At 35.4% G+C, this 19,816-nt stretch overlaps 1 protein-coding gene across 6 annotated transcripts in view; it reads right to left on the reverse strand.

Moving 5' to 3' along the window:
* PARD3B (par-3 family cell polarity regulator beta) overlaps positions 1-19,816 on the reverse strand; it is a 1,291,415-nt gene that overhangs the window by 476,198 nt on the left and 795,401 nt on the right. For all 6 annotated transcript variants that reach the window (XM_074191565.1, XM_074191567.1, XM_074191566.1 and 3 more), the window contains 3 exons: positions 13,210-13,380; positions 7,984-8,113; positions 1,736-1,835 (listed from right to left, as the gene is read on the reverse strand). In XM_074191565.1, the coding sequence (XP_074047666.1) occupies positions 1,736-1,835; positions 7,984-8,113; positions 13,210-13,380 (401 nt within the window). The remainder of the gene's footprint in view (positions 1-1,735; positions 1,836-7,983; positions 8,114-13,209; positions 13,381-19,816) is intronic.

Raw genomic sequence — 19,816 nt, forward strand, 5'->3', positions numbered from 1 at the left:
AGTCCTTCTTTGATCTAGGTCTATGTTTGAGAGGAAAGAAATAGATCTGAGAAACATTTGAAGGAAAATTCAACCATGAAGTCCTCAGATATCATAGTAAAGATAACTGACAAGTAAAGAAGGGCCGCAGTCATCTGGAATAGATCACTACTTTTCCCCTGACATTCAGCCATGTCTCTTCCTTTCAAATGACAAGCATAAAGGACTTGCTCTAAGCCAGAATGTTCATATGATGGGCTAAATGTGAGGCAAGGGAGCAGTCGTGGTCTTGGGCCACAATGACCCTAATCAAGCAATATTTTATTTCATCTGAGTGATTCAGCATCATCCCTGAGGCAACTACTCAATTCTATCTCAGGGACAGAATATTATCTCCTTGGTTTATATTTCAATGGTATCTTAGGAAGATATTCATCTATATGGTTCACAGATGGAGTTAGGCAATCAGTTAGATTTAGAAGAAAATAAGAGGAGCTGCTCAAGATAAGATTGACTATAAGACTAGCCTGTAGTTCCTTTTGGAGACAGAGGGTTTGAGATACCCCTAGAGTATTTTATTTGTATAACATCTAAAGAAAATATCTTCTCAGAGATGTTATTAGAGGCATAAGGAGAAGACAAATCCAGATTTGGGGGCTTGGGTGAGTGGCAGAATGGTGGCATCTTTTACAGAAAGGAAGAAGCTTAAGTGGAAATAATTTTGAGGTGGAATGAAAATAACTTTACTCACATTAATTCTAAGATGATGGCATGACATAGCAATAGTAATAATGACTATTCATGTTTACAAAATGCTTTAAAGATTACAACAATTTAATCATGATGTTAAATTTAGTTTTTGAAACTATGATTGTAAAATATGAAACTTTTTGAAAAAGTATGCTACAAAGAAAAACCACTCTAATCTGGTTAATATGTAGAATACTGAAACTTCTGTTCATTTTTTTTTGGAATCTTACACAAAAAACCACTGTAATAGAAATGACAATAGCACTGCTGAGATTAGAAAATTGAAGATATTTTATAGGGTTATCTTGGGACATAGTATGGTATGAAATATGCAGTTTTTAAATAGCTATAATAAATATAGAAAATAGCAAAGGGACAATTTAATGATTTTTTAAACTCATCAAAAGGAAAAAAATCTATGAATTCAACTAGTCAAATGGTGTGTATGCTTAGTAAATCTCCCTTATGCTCTTGTGATTCTAAAAATTATTGATTTTTTTAGTTTCTATTAGAGAATAGATGTGATATTGGGTACCCTTTTCCATACTTTTGGATTATATAAAGCATTTTTTTCACTTTTAGGTTCTACTAACCTCCTAGAATAGCTCTCTACCTTTAAAATACCCTATGATCTTCATCAGCTCAGAAAATGAGATACAACCAAAGAAATAAACTTTTGTTTCTAGTAAGCCTTTGCATAAAGATTTTTTCTGTTAACTTCTACTACAGCTTTAAAACTTAAAATTTAAATGGAAATGTTGTCATGCTCTTGAATATTTTAGAAAGTACAAGCTGAACACTTAAATCTTATGCTTAACTATTACCTCATTAAAATTAGGGTGTTCAAATACAAATTGTCTAACAATGTGAACCCTTAATCAGGATGAAAAGGATAGACCTTGATATGAAATAATCTACCTATGAAAAGGACATTTAAAATGAACTTGCTTATATATTTCTGTAAAAACAGTGGGAACACATGAAAAAAGCATTACTTCATCCATACCTGTGGTTGTACTCTTCAAGGTCCAATTCCAAACTGGGATGTGGTGGTAGAGGTGGTGGGACGTCACCCTCAGTCCAGTTAGCATCTGACAGTAGCAGTTCTGGAGACAAAGAATAGATGAAGTTGTTGCAACCTGCAGGGAGACCCTTTCAACTCCCATGTAAGCTCCAATTCATCTCACAGACCCATTTTAGATTGAAACATTAAACCAACCTTGAAATGAAGATTACCTCTAACTGGAAATACATATCCCTAGTACTCATAATAATGTAGATATGTACTTGCAGATGTGAACCTAAATACCATAATATATTTTTACAAGAGTGACCTAGTAGCATAAAAGGCATTGGTAAATTGAGAAACTTCTATTCATGGGACTAACTGTGATTTATTAAGATGATCTGAGGAAAATGAGGTCAATGTATCATGACTTAAGTTTTTCTATTTGTAAAAAAGGTGACAAGTATTAACTGCCTACTTAAAAGCCTTTTTTAAAAAAAATGCTAAACCAGTTTTATATACGTATCTCTAGCTAGCTAATGAGAAGGAATGGGAAAGAGGAAGAGAGGGAGAAAAGAGGAAGAGAAAGAGAAAAGTGGCTGATCCATACAGACTTGGAAATGTTTAAGCCAGAGGTTTTCTGAATGTTGGGAGCAGGTGGAGTCTTCCTGCTCTGCTACCAGATAGGACAGACAATTTACACTTTCCCTTTGGTATGACAACTGGGGAGAAGGGGTGGAGGAAGGAAAATTGTGCTTGGGAAGGACTCAATTGGATAGAGTCTTAGATAACAGGTCCACACCACCAGCAGTATCTCTGTGCCTTCATTGGTTCTCATGGTTCCTTTGGATACAGTCACTGGGGTTTCAGATATAACCTACATCTCTGCTCTACTTTGTTTGAGCTCCATGCCTCCCTCTTCTCCTCTTATTTCTTCTCCCTAGAAATCTTTGCTAACCAATTCCAGGCCCTTATACATATACAAAGTCTCTGGAGTTTTCTCCTAAACAGCTGGTGCTGTGCATTCTGGGAATCTGAGCCTCTGAAAGCAGAGCTATAAGTGAAACAATGAGTATCTGGGGAGCTTTGAAAGATGAAGCTCTTTTATATTCCTACCAATTTATAACATAGGTATATTCATCCATATTTATTTCATTCTTTCAGCAAATAAACTTGGGGAGGGGGGTGTTAGTGTGAGAGTTCCAAGAATACTGTAAGATTACAAAGGATATAGGGATGAGAGATTAGACTGTAACCTCAGTTTAACCTCAGAGGACAGAACTAGAAGCTGCTTGCATAATCTTGAGCAAATCACTTAAGTTCCTTGTACCTCAATTTCCTTAGCCGTAAGGGGGGGGAACAAAATGACTTCTGAGGTTCCTGCATCTATGCTGTTATGATGCTATGAAGTTAACATGAGTCAGATTTATCATCATTAAATAACAGACTGAGTACCTGAGGGATCTCAAAAGTCTTATAATCTAACTACATAAAGAAGTTGCAGTTCATGGGGGCTAATTGATTTGTCCAAAGTCACAGAAATAGTAATTTTCAGAACCTATATTTGAATCCAGGTCCTTAACTTTGAACCCAGTGTTCATTCTTTTGTATTGACAGATTTCTACAAAATGGAAGGGGTCCTTTCAGGATGTAGTAGAGTTCTAAGAGGTCTACAAACAAAATCTGTAAAATCACTTGTCAAAGTGATTGTAGAGGATTTTTTTGCAGGTTTAGTGTTGAACTTTATCTGCCTAATCTCTTTACACCTCTGAATTCTGTAATTCCTATATAATTTTAAAATAGTTTCTTATACAGGGGAGAAAAGGTCCCTAAATAATGTGATGCATTATTTTAATTCAGTACTAGGGCAGAAGAAAAATTTATTGTACTTTTTTATTCCATCATTACAAACTCACTGGGATCCTCTGAACCATGGTCTATTGTAGTTAGAAGTGCTGCTTCTCTCCAGTCCACCAATTTGGCATCCTCCTACTGCCCCCCCCCTCACCTCCTACTTCTATTTCTCTGCCCAATTTCTGCCTCCACCAGAGGCTGGAATAAGAGTCAGTCAGATGATGATTGCCACTCCCACAATTGTTTGTTAAGAATCCTTGCTTTTGGTGGCCAGCCAGTCAAGATGGACAAAACTACTACTATGTCTTCTTTTTTTTTTTTTTTAGATTTTTTTTTTGCAAGGCTTTTGCAAGGGTTAAGTGGCTTGCCCAAGGCCACACAGCTAGGTAATTATTAAGTGTTTGAGACCGGATTTGAACCCAGGTACTCCTGACTCCAGGGCTGGTGCTTTATCCACTACGCCACCTAGCTGCCCCATACTACTGTGTCTTCTGTTAGGAAGGTAGTAGTGGGGATTTTCTGTTCATTCTCCTGTCCTCTTCTCCATCCCACTCTCACCTCCCACCTCCCCTTCCATTTCCCTTTGGAAGTAGGAATACACAAACATACAAATAGCAGTATCATCATGGAGTAATCACAAGACATGTTTTATGAACTGGTGATTTAAAGGTTGCTTAGAAGTCCCCATTCTTCAACTATCTTTGCTCTAATATTTCAAATTTCTCTTTGGGTTAGGGTGATTGAATAAAATACTTATACTCCTGAATTGGCCCAAAGACCCTAAAATAAGAAAGCTGTCTGAGGATTGAACTACAAATAGTATCCACAATGTTTATTTTTCTGCATACATCTCCTCCATCTCAGGCTATCTGTTTGACAAACTCAGGCAGGTATTTTGAGTAGGATGCACTAGACTGATAAGTCTTATGGATCATAACCACAAACAAATTTGATTCTCCTCCAGGCTGGTCAGTCATTTGACCATTTGCTTGCTTTTGATCAGCTAATGTCCTTCTTTCTGCCTTTCTCTAGGACTTCCCCAATCTAGAACAATTTATCCTAACAGTCAAAAGACATGGGCTTGAGTTCTTACTTGTTATTTAATTGACTATGTAGCCTGGGGCAAGTTGCTTTCCCTCTTCTCTGGACCTCTGTCCTAAGGTTTCTTCTGTGATTGATTTTTAATCCCACTTGCACCAAACAGCTTCCTTTCTATTCTATCTCGGCTGCATTACACTCAGTTCACATATTCTGGCACGTCCAGGCTACAATTTTGCTTCTCTGAAGTTCTTTTATGATTGACAATTTTTTTTTCCCTACAAGGAAACCAAGGGTTATGATACAATTAATTTGAAATACACTGGAGGGAGGTATTTCTCTATACCCTCTGAGGGTTAACACATCAAACTATTTTTTAAGTCATTAATTCTTTAGCATAAATTCTTTTATATGTATCTTTTCTATAATGATAGCTAGTAATGATAACTGAAAATTTTTACATTTATAATCTCATTTGACCTTGTTAAAAAGCCTAAGAGATAAATACTACAGATTTATTATCTCCATTTCACAGATGAGGATACTGACTTATTCAAGATCACAAAGTAAGTGCCGGAGGCTTATTACTAAATATTTCTCTTCAATCTAATTCCAAATGCTCTTCCCAGTATACTGTACTATCTCACCTAAGTGAAAAAAAGCAGGGATCTGTAGAACAGGGACCAAAAGAGGTAAAATTTTAAAGAGGAAGAAGGTAGAAACAATGGGCTAGAGAAACCAGACAAACTGTTTAGGAAGAACAGAACTGAGTGAGGAGTAACATTGGTAATCCTTGGAAGCCAGTATATAGGTAACCTAGTTGCAGAGTACATTGATCACTCTAATACTTAAAATATAAAATGGAAGCACATCTTCTCTAGACACAAAAGCTCCTCCAGTGTGGATAATATTCATTACCAGTACTCCAACATAAAAATGTATTTTCTGGCACTATTATTTCTACAAATGGTAATTCTAAAAATGTGTTTTTTCTTTCTGTGTAACAGCTTGGCAGGGGGAAAATAACTGGAGATCTGTGGGTGGTAAGTACTATTATTGCAAAAATAGATGGAACACAGCACATCAACATTGGATTTGAATGTATCCCTTTTTAAAAATATACACCGGAAAGCAAAAAATGTAATGTTTTGGCTGTAACTGCTCCCCTTCTTCCAAATCCCCATCATTCCAATCCCCACCCCTAGACATTACATTTTGTCAAACTAGTGTTATTTTCCTAAAGAAAAGTCTTTAAAAATTTCAGCACTGGTGAGTCAAATGTGTCTGTCTTGCTTTCATTGGGCCATTTGGAGTGGGATATTGGGATTCTATAATAGTCTGGCAGTTGAGAGAGGTAACTGATTTCCAAAGTAAAAGCACTAAAGTGATATTCTCATTCTCATCCTTATATATTTTTATAATAGTTTGTTAGCAAAAAGTTTTATAATTACTTTAAAAATAAAATAATAAATCTATATAAAAACAAGCAAAGTTCAACTAATATATCTAACTGTAGCTGTAATTTGATTGTCCATAATATCCTAAGATTATATTACCATATGCTACAATATTAATTGTAATATGATTTAAATGAATACTGGACTCAGTTGCAGAAAAACAATTGTTTCATTCTTGAAAAAAGGAAATAAGAACAAATTGACTTATATTATACCTAATATAGTGTGTGGTATTCCAATCAAGGATAGAACTGCATTTTAAAAATGCTATAAAGCAATTATAAATTCAGATTTCAGATAATGAATAGGGAGTTGTGTCAAGGTACTTAAAACTCCATGGCAATGTAATAATGATGATAAAAAAATAATAGCATTTATCTAGTGTTTTAAGATTATAAAGTGTTTTATAAGCTTTAAGTTTATTAGAAACTTTATAATTTATAAACTTTATCTCAGTTTATTAGAAAAGACCTGTTGATTGTTCTTGGAATGACATACAGTTCATTTAAATAATTTCATTTTCAAATAGACTGTTGAAGTCTTTTGTTTCTCTCATCCCAGTAATTTCTCAATGTTATCCCTTCATGCCCCAAAATTCTCCTTTGAGAAAAAGAAAAAATTGCTAAGAAAAATCAAGAAGCCAAATGATAAAAGATGATGGCATATAAAATATCCCATTCCTATAGCTCTCCAACTTTATGCAGGAAGAAATGACTGAAGTCTGATCATTATAACTGCATAAAGTCAATGAATTTTATTCAGAGGTCAAGGGCAGTGATGATACAATGTTTAAACTGACATTCATCCTTAGAATGATGCTGTGACAATTAGATGGTAACTAGTCATTTTTTCACTGTTAAGGCATTTGGTAATGTTTATATTTTATTGGAGTGAAGTCTACCTCCTACATGGAATTTTTAGGATCTTAAACAGCAAAAAGAGAAATTAAAACATAATCTACCATCTCCACATAATGATTTGGAGATCTAAGGAGAGAAGATCTGTGAACCCCATCTGGGATAAATGAGATCTCACTGCAAAACAATTTCAGAAGGTGGGAGTTATCTTAGAATCACTAATAATCACTGTTACATTTTATAAAAAAACTAACTTTTTTCCTGATATCACATGGTGATATTGTTGAAGAACAAGGTAAAAAAGCCTAGATGTATATAATAAAACCATTGACCTCCATCACTTTCTATAAAACCTGCATAGTTAGAAAAATATGCCTAAAAAAAAGAAAAATCTACATGTATAATATACATATACTTGTTTATATGTATATATACACATGTGTATAATATACATCACTATATCACTATATTGTATCATATATATATATATATATATATATATATATATATATATATTAGCCAAAGTTACTGCACTAGTATATTACTGAAATAAAAAACTCATTTCATCCCCATGAAACGTGCTCAGCTAATTGTATTTAGCATGCTCATCCTACAGTCTATTCGACATCTCTGAAATATGTTGCTAACATTTTATGGTTCACTACTATCTGGACCATAAATCTTTGAAGTTTGATAGTTAATCATATTTGATAATTGTCAACATTAAAAAGGTCTTTGGAAACCCAACACTGAAAGCTTTGATTTTTCAAGTCATAGTTTGTTTAATATCTAACCTCCCATGTTTGGGGCAGCGAGCTAGAAACTGTTACTTAAACTGGAGTGGTTGCCAGGAATCTAATTCACAATTTCTGAGTCAGCTCTCCCACCCATCTCTGAATGTTCATGACTCAGAGTAACAGTCTGCACTTAGTTTAATTAACTGTTCTTTTTTTTAAGATAAAGAAAAATTAAAACAACAAAAAAAGTCCTCTCACTCATCTTTTCTTCCCTTGGTTCTAAGGAGAATATAAAAGAACTGTACCTTTTTGCCTCTCCTGGGGGCTGTATGTGAGGAATGGATGTAGGTTGGGTTCATGACGCCTGGAGGCGGTGACAAAATGTTGACAGCTCTCAAGAGCAGGCTTGGGAAAGAGCCCATAGTCAGTACGCTCCTATGGAAAGGAAAAGAAAAAAAGTTGGAAATTCCCTTGATATATACCAAGTGAATCAATCATAGCAAAATTCAAGCAGGGTCATCACCACCATTAAATCATATTCAATCAAGGAAAAGATTATGGAGTGTTTATTTTGCATTATTGTTTCTCAGCTGTGGAAATCATTTTTTTTAATGGTTTCCCAACAACCCCATCATTGCTTGGGAGCCAAAGGACCCTGACAGTAGTATGGGGCAAAGGATTTTGAGAGCCTATCTCTTAATACAGAAAGAGGATTAACGATCTTATTCCTTCTCCCCCTCTCCCCACGCACCCTCCCTCCACTCACAACTGGCTTTTTTCATATTTTACTCCATCTGGGAGTACAGCTTGTGGCAGTGTCAATACAAGACCTGCCAAGGGTGTTTCTCTGCCAGCCAGCTGGTCCCCCTCGTGCTCGGAGACCAAGTGCATATGCTCCAGGACAAGCTCAAACTAGAAAATCTTTGGGACTCAAGAGGACATCTTATTGCAAAAGCCTGGTCTTCCGGCTGGGCGTGAAAGCAACCCGTTGCCAGACCTCTAGGCTGCTTGCTTCTCTTCTGGGAAATCTTTTCTTGCCACTTTGCACCACCTAAGTTAATTCTGACACTCTGCAAGCAAATGCATGGTTTACTCAGGTTCAAAGTAGACCAAATGGTGTATTGGTGGCTTTTCTTCCACAGGTGCTCAGTAATTGAATGCTGCAAGTTATAAAATGTTCTGGTCCATTTTCTTTTTTTAAGAGAACTGAGGCTTTGAGAATTGTGCTTTCTTCTTGCTTATGCCATTTGTCTCCCTGATACGATTCAAGGAAGAAAATAATTTAGAAGCCATCTTGCATCCCTTGATCATTACCGAGAGAAGAATGATGCCATCCAGAGAAATGCAAATCACAGCCAAGAGTCACTCTGATTCTGTAAATAGCATTTGGCCATGAACAATACATTTGACTTGCTCTTTCTGACTTCTCCATTAGTTCTCTGCTAGTTTATTTACTTATTTTTTTTAATCTTTGAGATTTCATCAGTGTGGGAAGCTTCCTAGTATAGAAACTCCCTCCACTGATGCAGATGACAGCTCAGTTGCAACTTATAGTCTTAATAACCTTAAGGCACTGAACTGAGCTCATGGAGAACCTAGATTTGAATTTCTTTGCTTTGGAAACTATCTCCCACTTATACTTTATATATTTTATATGTACTCAGATATTTGTCTATTGACTCTTCTGATAAAAAGTGAGCTCAGTAGGGGAAGCTAGGTGGCATAGTGTTTAGAGTACCAACCCTGGAGTCAGGAGGACTTGAGTTCAAAGCCAACTTTAGACACTTAATAATTGCCTAGCTGTGTGACTTTGGGTAAGTCACTTAACCCCATCGCCTTAAATAAATAAATTTTTAAAAAATATTTTTAAAAAGTGAGCTCAAGGAAGGTTTGCTTTTCATTGCATCCCCAGGGGCTTTGACATGTTGTATGAGCTTAATAAAACTAAAAGACTGAATCCTGAGTTAGCCATTATTATGTATGTCCTCCTGATTTATTTGGCCTTTAGTTTTTTGTAAAAAAAGAGAAAATATTTTTAAAAAATTTTAGAAAAAGGGTCAGATTAGAAGACATTCAAGCTTCCTCCCAGCCCAAAATCTATGATCATGTCATTTGGTCATGATCACATTGCCAATGTGTGTTAATCAATCAATCTATATTAGTGCCTACTATGTGCCATTGTCAGAGGAAGTTCATGAAACCAGGTTTTTTTCTGATTTGTGTGGCTCTCTATTGAATCTCTTCTATGTTGTCTCTCATAATTCAAAATACACATAAGAGGCAGTTATATATAGCATAGAGAAGACAGAGCTGGTCTCGAAGTGAGAAAGTTCTGTGTTCATTACCTATCTCTGATGCATATTGGCAAGAACTGGGCAAATCTCAACCCTTCAATGACCCAGGGAACTTTCTAGGGCTGGAATTTTTGCAGAACTGATGTTTCTCTGCATTGGTAGAGGGAGTTGCCTTATTGGGAGTTCCTGACCCTAATGAAATCATGTGTTCAGTTAAAAAAACAAAACGGTGATGCTTTCAGTGAAGAAGAATATTTTTAAGTTTTTCTCCAGATTGCCCACATTCTGCAGGCATCAAAACACAGGCTCTATATGTTGGCTAAACCAACTGATGAGATTCCCCTAAATTAAAGCTGGATCCCCAGTGGGAGAGGCAGGACTTGCCATGCATAGACCTGTGCTTTGAATTAACAGCAAGAAGAACAAGAGAGGAAAAAAAAACCCTGCCTCCCTAGCTCTTTGATAAATGACACAATCGATATCCCAACAACTGATCAGTAACCAGCCTAATTAAAGTATTCAGCCTGTAAAATAGAGCTGTCATGGAGGCCTCCATTAGTGTCCTGACCAATAAAAAAAATAATGGATTTTTAAACATATTCTGTTTTCTACCAAGCTGGGCTGTCGCAACAGGAAGGAAAGTGTTTTGGGGAAGGGGGAAAAAAAATAAAACAGGTCATAACCCATTTTTTATACCAAGTCTCCAGCCTCAAATGGAATTACAATTGAACCTCGAGTTCATCCTTGGGAAAAAAATATTTCAGTTTAAAATGATTTTGATTTAATCAAGAGCTCATTATGTATTCTTCATGAGACGCTCATCAGAACTGTTTACATGTCTCGTACATCTGGGTAATGTGGAGGGGGGGAAGTCCCAATAACTCTGTATTTTGACTTTTCATAAGTAGTTGCTTTGATTTTTTTATATGAATAAAATGTTCATTGATTTTGGTATTCATGCCAAATCTAACTAATTGATTTCCCTAAACATGTGAGGAGCTTTGAGATCCTATTTGGGGTTGTAAATATATTTTTTTTAAAAAATCATACCTGAGCACAATGGCTGGCCTAACAAGAGAATGCAATACAAAGGACCACCAATGAAGCTCTGAGCTTGTCATAAGATGGAAAAATGTAAATTTGGTAGATAAAATGTAGGAGATTTAACAAAAATTAATAAATACAATGTGTACATCAGGCTGGCATACTGATATAAAAAAAATCCTCTTTAATCTGCACTGAGGCCACAATGATTCCCAAAAGCAGAGAGCAAACTTTCTATTTATTCCCTAAGGAAAGTACAAAAACTATTACCAAGTCTAAAAACACATTCATAAAAATCTGCTTTTCTCTTCTCTTGTCATTTCTCATTTTCTGATTGGTCCCCTGATGATCCATTCTGAGATGTGACTTCCCAATATGGGTCATGAGCTAAGTGTTAAGTACTTTCTTTTTCTGAGCTCACTTTCAACCCACCCAAGAGTGTGAGAATTGAAATGAAAACATTTGCCAAACAAGCAAGAAAAGAGGAATAGCAAATATGGGCCAAAATGCTTAATATAGATCCACTTTTTACTGACAGAGAAGAATGTGGAAAGAGACATGGAGCTGGGTTAGTGTGGGCAGAGGGGTAACTGCTCTTGGGCACTGGCCCATGAACTTTGGCCCTCCACAGAAAATAAGGACTCTGAATACTGAAATAATGAACTTGAACAAAGCAACTTTTATAATCCAGAAAGGACTTCATAATTATTAGAGTAAAATACAGAGTAAATATAGTTTCTTCTCAGTAGATTCTAATTTAATGAAACAAGTTGTATAGGCTGTGTCTTTGCCTGTCTTACTGTCTGGATGAAGTAAGTCTTATGAAACTTAGGGTCTCATACTTTCACTATTTTTAAAGTGGAGAAAGTCAAGAAAGGATATTTGATTCTTTTCAACTATATCACTTGTTCTATTTTATCCTCCTTTATGTTTAATATACCTTTTGTATTACAGGAGCATTTCCTGTCCTTTGAGAATTTACTTTCAAGAAAAAATTTTAAATTCCTTTATTCATCTTAAAGCCTAATTTCCCCTCTTTCTCCCCTTTCTTTACAAGTTCAGTAGTATCTAATGGTTATGAATATTTTAGTGGTGAGTGAAAATGTACCTTATATTAAGAAGAAAGTTACAAAAGCAGAGAATTTTGTGAGATAAAATATTCCAGGGGAAAAAAAGTTTTTATTTCTGTAATAGCATGTGTAATTAAGAGCCAAGCAAGATTTAAATTTGATAATTCAAAGGTTCACATAACTCATCTTGATGTTCACAAAAATTTAAATAGTAGAGGTTAAGTGAATTTGTTGCAGGTATGTATAGATTTCTGTATTTTTACCTTACATTTCATATTTTTACATTATGATTTATTTATATAGCTCTGCCATGAAAAGGGAATGTTGGTAAATCATTTACAAAACATGAAAATGTTTATTAACTAGTAATCAATTTCAGGAATTGTTTATAAGATGAGAAAAAATAAAAAAGTCTTTCATAGTTTGAATTTCATCATTTAAAAGACAAAAAGGTAAAAAATGGGTGAAAAACACATAGACACATAGACATAGGCTTGGCTTTGAAACTAACAAGCTGTGTGACCTTGTATAAGTTTCTTGAGTCCCTGTATCTTCATTTGCAAAATAAGAAGGTTTGACTACATAAACTCTATTATTCTCTTATGCAAATGATTAACCTTGCTAGTTTTAATCCCAACACATAGCCATTCTCATTTCTCCTCCTCTATTACAATATTTTGGAGAGAATATGTTTACATATGTACATATACACAGAGATGTATATGTACATAGTGCCTATATATTCATAAAATTTAGACAAATAGAGATCTGCCTAGAGTTCTTGTGATACAATCATTGGACTTTAGGGATGTAAAGGATCATGTGGCTGGCTCATTTACTCTGTTATAGAATGAAGAAAATGAGGCAAAGGGAAACTAAGCCACTTACCCAAAGTCACAGAGCTAGTAAGTGGTAAAATTAGGCACCAAAATCACCTTTTGTGACTAGCAATTCATTTTCCCCCCCTACTCTATCATGATCCCTCACAACTTTTGACATAATTCTGCTTTCCATTTTTGATGAATTTCTTCCAGGAGATATGTTCTTTAATTCTATTTATTTTGATAGAATTTTGCTTTCCAGTTTTGTTCATTTTCTTTCAAATGATATGTTCTTTAATCACCTCTGTATGTTTATCCAGTCGTCTCAGGATCACTAGTTGGATCATCCCGCGGATGTTCCCTTCCATAGACATGGACCTCCTGAGAGTCTCCATAGCTTCATGGTTGGACTTGCCCAAAAGAGATTCACCATTCACTGCAATCAACTGGTCATTCATTCTCAAGCGTCCATCCTAAAACAAGACACAACACCAGTAAGGTTACTACTATAGGCCAATGTTCAATTCAATTCCATTAAGAATTTATTAAATGCTTACTTGTGCAATGTATAAGAGAAATAGTATGACAGTGGATTTTGAGGCTAAATTGAAAGCCAGCAAGACCTAGCTTCAAGTGCTCCTTATAATTCATCATGAATACACAGGTGTCAAACTCTAAAAACAAATCCCTACAGGCTGCATACTGACTTAGAAAAGTCCAAATTACAATTATCTATGTTGTACTATATTTTAATTTATTTTTGTTTTCTATTTCCTAGTTACATTTTAATGGAATTCAGTCTATACTTTGGAGTGTTGTGGAATGTGATTGACAAATATGCTCTATGAATTTTCTCTAGGATTATAAAATGGAAAAGGAACTCATCCATAATAAGGGAGTTTCCTCACCTGAGAGAGATCTCTATCCAATGATATCAATCTCTATTCCTTCTCCTTATATTAGAGATACAATACCAAGTAACAACATAGTCCCTGATCTCAAGAAATTATATGAGGAGGGATGCAGTATGCTATTAGAGAGGTAGGAAATAAGGCAGATGATAGAGTAAGATGATATTTTTGAAGAAAATGCTCTAGGATATTTGAGAGGGGACAGCACATTTTGAGGGGAGGATAGCAGGGAAGTTTTCATAGCAAGGGATGGCTCCTATACTGAGTTGTGAAGGAAGAAGAGGATTTCAATAAGCAGAAGTGACAGTGATCTTGGCATTAGGGAGAACCTTCCATGGAAGCATGGAGATGGGGAAGAGCAGTATGAGTCGAGGATAGTAACCAGTTGATGTGTGGCTAGCATGGAGATTGTGTGAAGGTAAATAGGATAAAGTAAAGTTAGAAAGGCAAGTGGGAACCTGATTGTGAAAATCTTTAATTCTAGGTTAAGGAGTTTATATTTTACCCAGCATTACAAAGGGATTTTGAACTGAGAAATGACATAGTCAAACTTGTGCATTTTAACAATTATGAACCACATGAAAAGACTTTGAATACATACTTACACACATATATACCTATGTGCATATGTAACTATATCTATACTCTTCTAACAAACACCAAATAAAATGAGTATTTCCATCTAGAAATCATGAGAATAATAATAGCACCTACCTTCCAGGGTTATTGTTAAGATCAAATGAGATAATATTTATAAAGGTCTTAGCATAATTCCTAGCCTCTAGGTGTTATACTCATTCTATTATTATTATTATTATTATTATTATTATTATTATTATTATATTAGAGCAAAAATATGATTTTACATGAAACTGTACTATGTCTGCATTATGACAATGTAATTTTCCTTTAAATAGATAAATATTTAAACAAGATGCCATTTTCAAAATCTAAAAGTCTTGGCTTATTTGTGATTCATTCTGGCCTTCCTTATTTTTTGCTCTATATATTAAAAAAAATCAATGACCCTCTTTTCTTTCTAAGGAATCTTCAAAATATTGACTACTATGTGTTTAGATATGTTGACATGAGTAACTTCTCCCTCTTTCTGTTCTACTGATGAAAAAGGAGAGAAGATAAAAGACTAGCCTTAGGCCTCAGGTTAGCCTAGTTCTTCAGACTGCAAAAGCTAAGAGAAAGTTGGAGGGAGCAGGGGAATTGGGGAAGCCTAACACGGTAAGTAACAAAGATTATTAGGATATGGTTTGGAGAAGGAAGTAGAGAGAGAAATGAGTTAAGGAAACCTTGACATTGGAATATTCCCGTCCTTTCCCCCTCCCTTCTCCCCCTCCCCCCTTCCCTCTCCTTGCCTCCCCCCCCCCCCCCCAGCTGCTGCCAGGAGTGATAAACCTTTATGGCTTTAATCCCTAAAATATACTCTCTACCTTCAAGGAGTTCACAGTTCAGTGGTGAAGACATCAAGCAAACAATATGTAAGGCTATAATTGGACTGAATTAACTGAGGAAAGATGCTAGAAGTAAGAAGCATTGGGAAGGTTTCCTGGAGAAGGTGAGATTTTAGGTGGGACTTAAAGGAAGTCAGAGAGGTCAACAGTCTGAGCAGAGGGAGCACAGTCCAAGCATGAAATACAGTGAGAAGGAAAGTGCAAAGCTGAGAGACTGAGTATCTTGTTCGTGGAACAGCCAGGACACCATTGTCAAAGAGGAATATGTGAGAAGACTAGAAAATCAGGAAGGGACTGAATTATGAAGATGTTTAAATATCAAGCAAAGAATTTTGAATTTGATCCTGGAGGCAGTTGGTAGCCATTGGAGTATATTGAGTCTAATCCTCAGGTGTGGCATCTGGCAGATCATCATACCACCCTTCTGGGTCATTTATTGTCAATATGCCCTCATCTTCCTAAATTCAGGTTTGTTTTGTTTTGCTTTTTCCTCTCAGAGAGTATAGAAATGGGGTGTGTGTGTGTGTGTGTGTGTGTGTGTGTGTGTGTGTGTGTGTGTGATGTATGTGGAGGGCAATAGACTCCTAATCTTCATCACTATGGCTATTGATTCAACACTGGTGTATTCCCTAGCACCCTATCTATTGTGTTCTTTTGCCTCTCTGTTTAAAAAGATCACAACTGTATGTGGCAGCACTGGTGCTGAGGGAGTAGGTTGTGATCTTTAAAACAGACAGACATTATCTGGTCTATTGATAGATGATGAAACAGGCATATGTAGGTAAAGTGACCTAGACAAGTTCATACAAGTGTCAAAATGAGAAAAAGAGGGCTAGACACCAAGTGTCCTGAGTTAGCAATTGCACGTGCAATTGAAAAACAAAATGGAAGGGAAATACTCAAGAGTGGCAAAGAGGAAATGTTTTTAGAGTCCATAATTGATTGAATTTTAGAAAATAAATTTTAGAAAATAAATTTTAGAAAATAAATGATTCTTCCACAGATAGGAGAAAACACATCTATAGCCAAAAAAAGAAATCTTCTGCATAATCAAACATCTTAATCTATGTGGGGAACCTTGAAAATCTATGGTAATGTTCATAAACTGAATAAGGCAGCAGATGGCTAAAGGGAGTTTGCCTATGGACAGCAGTGCCAAAAGAAGAAACTGAGAAGGGCACCACAGAAAGAGTTGGACCAATGTTAATGCCCTGGTGCTGGGGTGATGAAGGAATCAACAAATGGTTATTTAGTCACTGACAGAGAGACCCCATTAACTGTTCTATGAAAAAACTGAAGTAACATCATGAACATAGAAGCATATCACCTCAGAGGCATGTGTTGTCTTAAAGGGAATGCTTTAGTATAATTTAATGTTGCCTTCTTTCCCCTTATCCCTTCATATGACTTTGCTTTAGAAAGGATAACTGGATATGAGAGACTTAGAAAGATGTCCAAACCAAAAGCAAACTGAACATTTACATTATTTCACTTTGGATAAAGAGTTTGAAGGAATATCTTAGGACACTTGGGATTAGAGGGGCAAGAAGAACTATCCCATTCTTATGCTGTTAGTCATGAGATTCTCCTTTTAAAATGAGAAAAAGCTCAAAATTTATCTGTACTATAAACTCATTACTGTTTATCATAAAACAATTTCTTTCACAAAAGCTATTGAGTATTTTCATTTGCAGAGGTAGTCAAAGACTGCTGGCTGAATATGCAAGTTTACAGAATAGAATGGACTCTTCATGCTTAGTCTATGGGTCACTTGAGGCAGTTGGTTTTTTTTTTTAAGATATTCATATTCTTTACTAGGTAGCAAAGAGCTGGGGTATGAGGAAGAGCCAACCACTGTCATTTTCTGACTTTGACTGATCTACTGCAATTGCAGCAGTACTTTTTAGCCCATGGAAATGGAATTGGTGGTCTTTTTATTTATGTATTCTTATCAGATCCTATACTATCCCTTCTGGGGAATGTGCAAAATATAATGAGAGAATATGAAAGAAGTAGAAAGTACTTTAAAAATCACAACTCTTCATTTCACTGATAAAGAAATTGAGGTTCAAATGGATTTAAGTGATTTACTCAAGGTCACAGCAGAACCAAGGCTTCATGATTCCAGATCTGTTGTCTTTCTTTAATATGAATTAGAACTGGTTATTTAGTCACTGATAGGGAGGTGAATTTTTAAATATAAGTTCATAATGTCTTACTTTTACATCACTTTTATTTGTAATTTAGCCTCATCAGTCAACTCCTTCCTGGAACTGACCACTGCCCATTTTAAGTTAAGCAGAAAATCTGAATCTGAGGATGTGTACACAAAACCCGTCTCTTTTTACCAAGAGAAATGAGGTGTGATTTATTGTCTTTTCTATGCATCCATTTAAATTGTTTTTCAGTTGTCCCTAATCAATAAACTTCAGTGACTCCCTATCACCTTCAAAATTAAATATAAAATGCTCTATAAGGCTTTCAAAGTTCTTTATAACTTACACATTTCCTCTTTTCCTTCCTTCACCTTACTCCCTTCTACATACCCTAGAATTCAGTGATTATATTTCCTTGGCATTCCTATTCTGAACATTTTCACTCATTGTCCCTCATATTCAGAATTCTTTCCCAATTTATTGTCTTTCTTCAAGTGTTAAAGTTCCAACTTTCTGTGAGGAGCTTTTCTCAATCTTCCAAATTCTTAGTGCCCCTCTTCTGAGATTATATTCAATTTAACATTCCTTTCTATCTCTATCTCTGTAACTATCTCTTTTTCTCTATTCATATTGAAAAGGAGTTTGTAACTAGTTGTTTTATACATAGTTATTTGAATATTGACTCCCCATTAAACTGTGAGTTCCTTGAGACTAGGAATTTACTGATTGTTTTTTTACCTTTGTTTGCATACACAGTACTGAGGCACTTAATAAATGCTGGTTAACTTTCACTCTTAGATTGTTTCCATTTAATTCTTTTCATATACATAGTCACTGTACATATTATTCTTGTGGTTCTATTTATTTTCTTCTGCATCAATCTATATAAAATTCTTGTTTCTCTTATTTATTCATTGCTATTTTTTATTAAAGAATAACATTTCATTACTTTCATATACTACAGCTGGTTCAGCCATTCCCCAAAAGGCAGGCACCCACTTTGTTATCAGTTCTTTGCAACCATTAAAAATGCTGCAACAAATATTTGAGTATATATTGAAACTTTGTCTTTGTCTTTGAATCCCTTAGAGCATATGACCAGTAGCTGTTGAACATAAAGATATAAATGAACAATATAATTTTTAAATAAAATTAAATTTCAATAAATTTTATTAATATATTTTGTTTTTACATCATATAGATTTCCCATTCTATTCCTTCTCTTTTCCCTCCCTGAGAACCATCTGTACAACAGTAAATACTTAAAAGAAAAAATAAAGAGAAAAGAAAAATCACTAAAACCAATAGAGAAATATCTGACTACACACACACACACACACACACACACACATATATATACACACACACATATATATATGAGAAATACATGGGAGGGGCAGTGAATAGAGCACCAGCCCTGGAGTCAGGAGTACCTGAGTTCAAATCCAGCCTCAGACACTTAATAATTACCTAGTTGTGTGGCCTTGGGCAAGCCACATAACTCTATTTGCCTTGCAAAAAACCTTAAAGAAAAGAAAAGAAAAGAAAAGAAAAGGAAAGGAAAGGAAAGGAAATACATGGGAAAAACTATATCTATTCTTTGTCTATGGATCTCTCACTTCTGCAAAGGAGTGTGTTTGTGTATGTGAATGGTGGTTATTATCACAGACATCAGGAAATAGACTTTAGGGAAAAGGGGATTAAAGATATTGGTCTAAGCATGTTCATTTTTGTGAAGAGTTTATCAATCTCTGATTCAGGGAGTAAGAAAAACTTAGACTTTAATTCAGAGGTAGCACAGAAAGGTTTACAAGTTATTTCAAAGTTCCCAAGTTCATACAAAAGTCCACAAACTACTTTACAAGTTCAAAAGTTAGGTCCTATGGAGAAGCAACTAGATAATGAGTTTCTTAAAGAATAATTTGATTAGCAGAAGTTAAGGTTAAGAAAGGCTAACAATGCTTTAAAAGGAAAAAAGGAAAAGAAAAGAAGCTTAGATTAATATAAATCATAGAGCAGCATGGAGCTGGGGCCATATTGTTCCAGAAGTATGGACAGGAGCAGGTAAATCCAGCTTAGAGAAAGAGAAGAGATCAAGATGACTGGCCAGGAGTCAAAGAGATAAAGGGCTTCCACCTGGGTGGATCTTTGCTCAAATACATTTCTGTGATGGGTGGGACAAGGGTGGTGCTTTAGCATCTTGCTTTATGTATTCTCCAATGCACATACCACGGGGTGGTCCCCAATACTTTGTTTACATACACAGTGCTAAGGCACTTAATAAATTCTAGTTAACAAAGAGTGGCTTGTTTACTACTACTGACAAATGCCTTTCCACACATTGTTTTCTCTTGCTCCAAAGGGCATTACCAAAAA

Source organism: Macrotis lagotis, chromosome 6 (genome assembly GCF_037893015.1).
Source record: "Macrotis lagotis isolate mMagLag1 chromosome 6, bilby.v1.9.chrom.fasta, whole genome shotgun sequence".
Taxonomy (NCBI): Eukaryota; Metazoa; Chordata; class Mammalia; order Peramelemorphia; family Peramelidae; genus Macrotis; species Macrotis lagotis.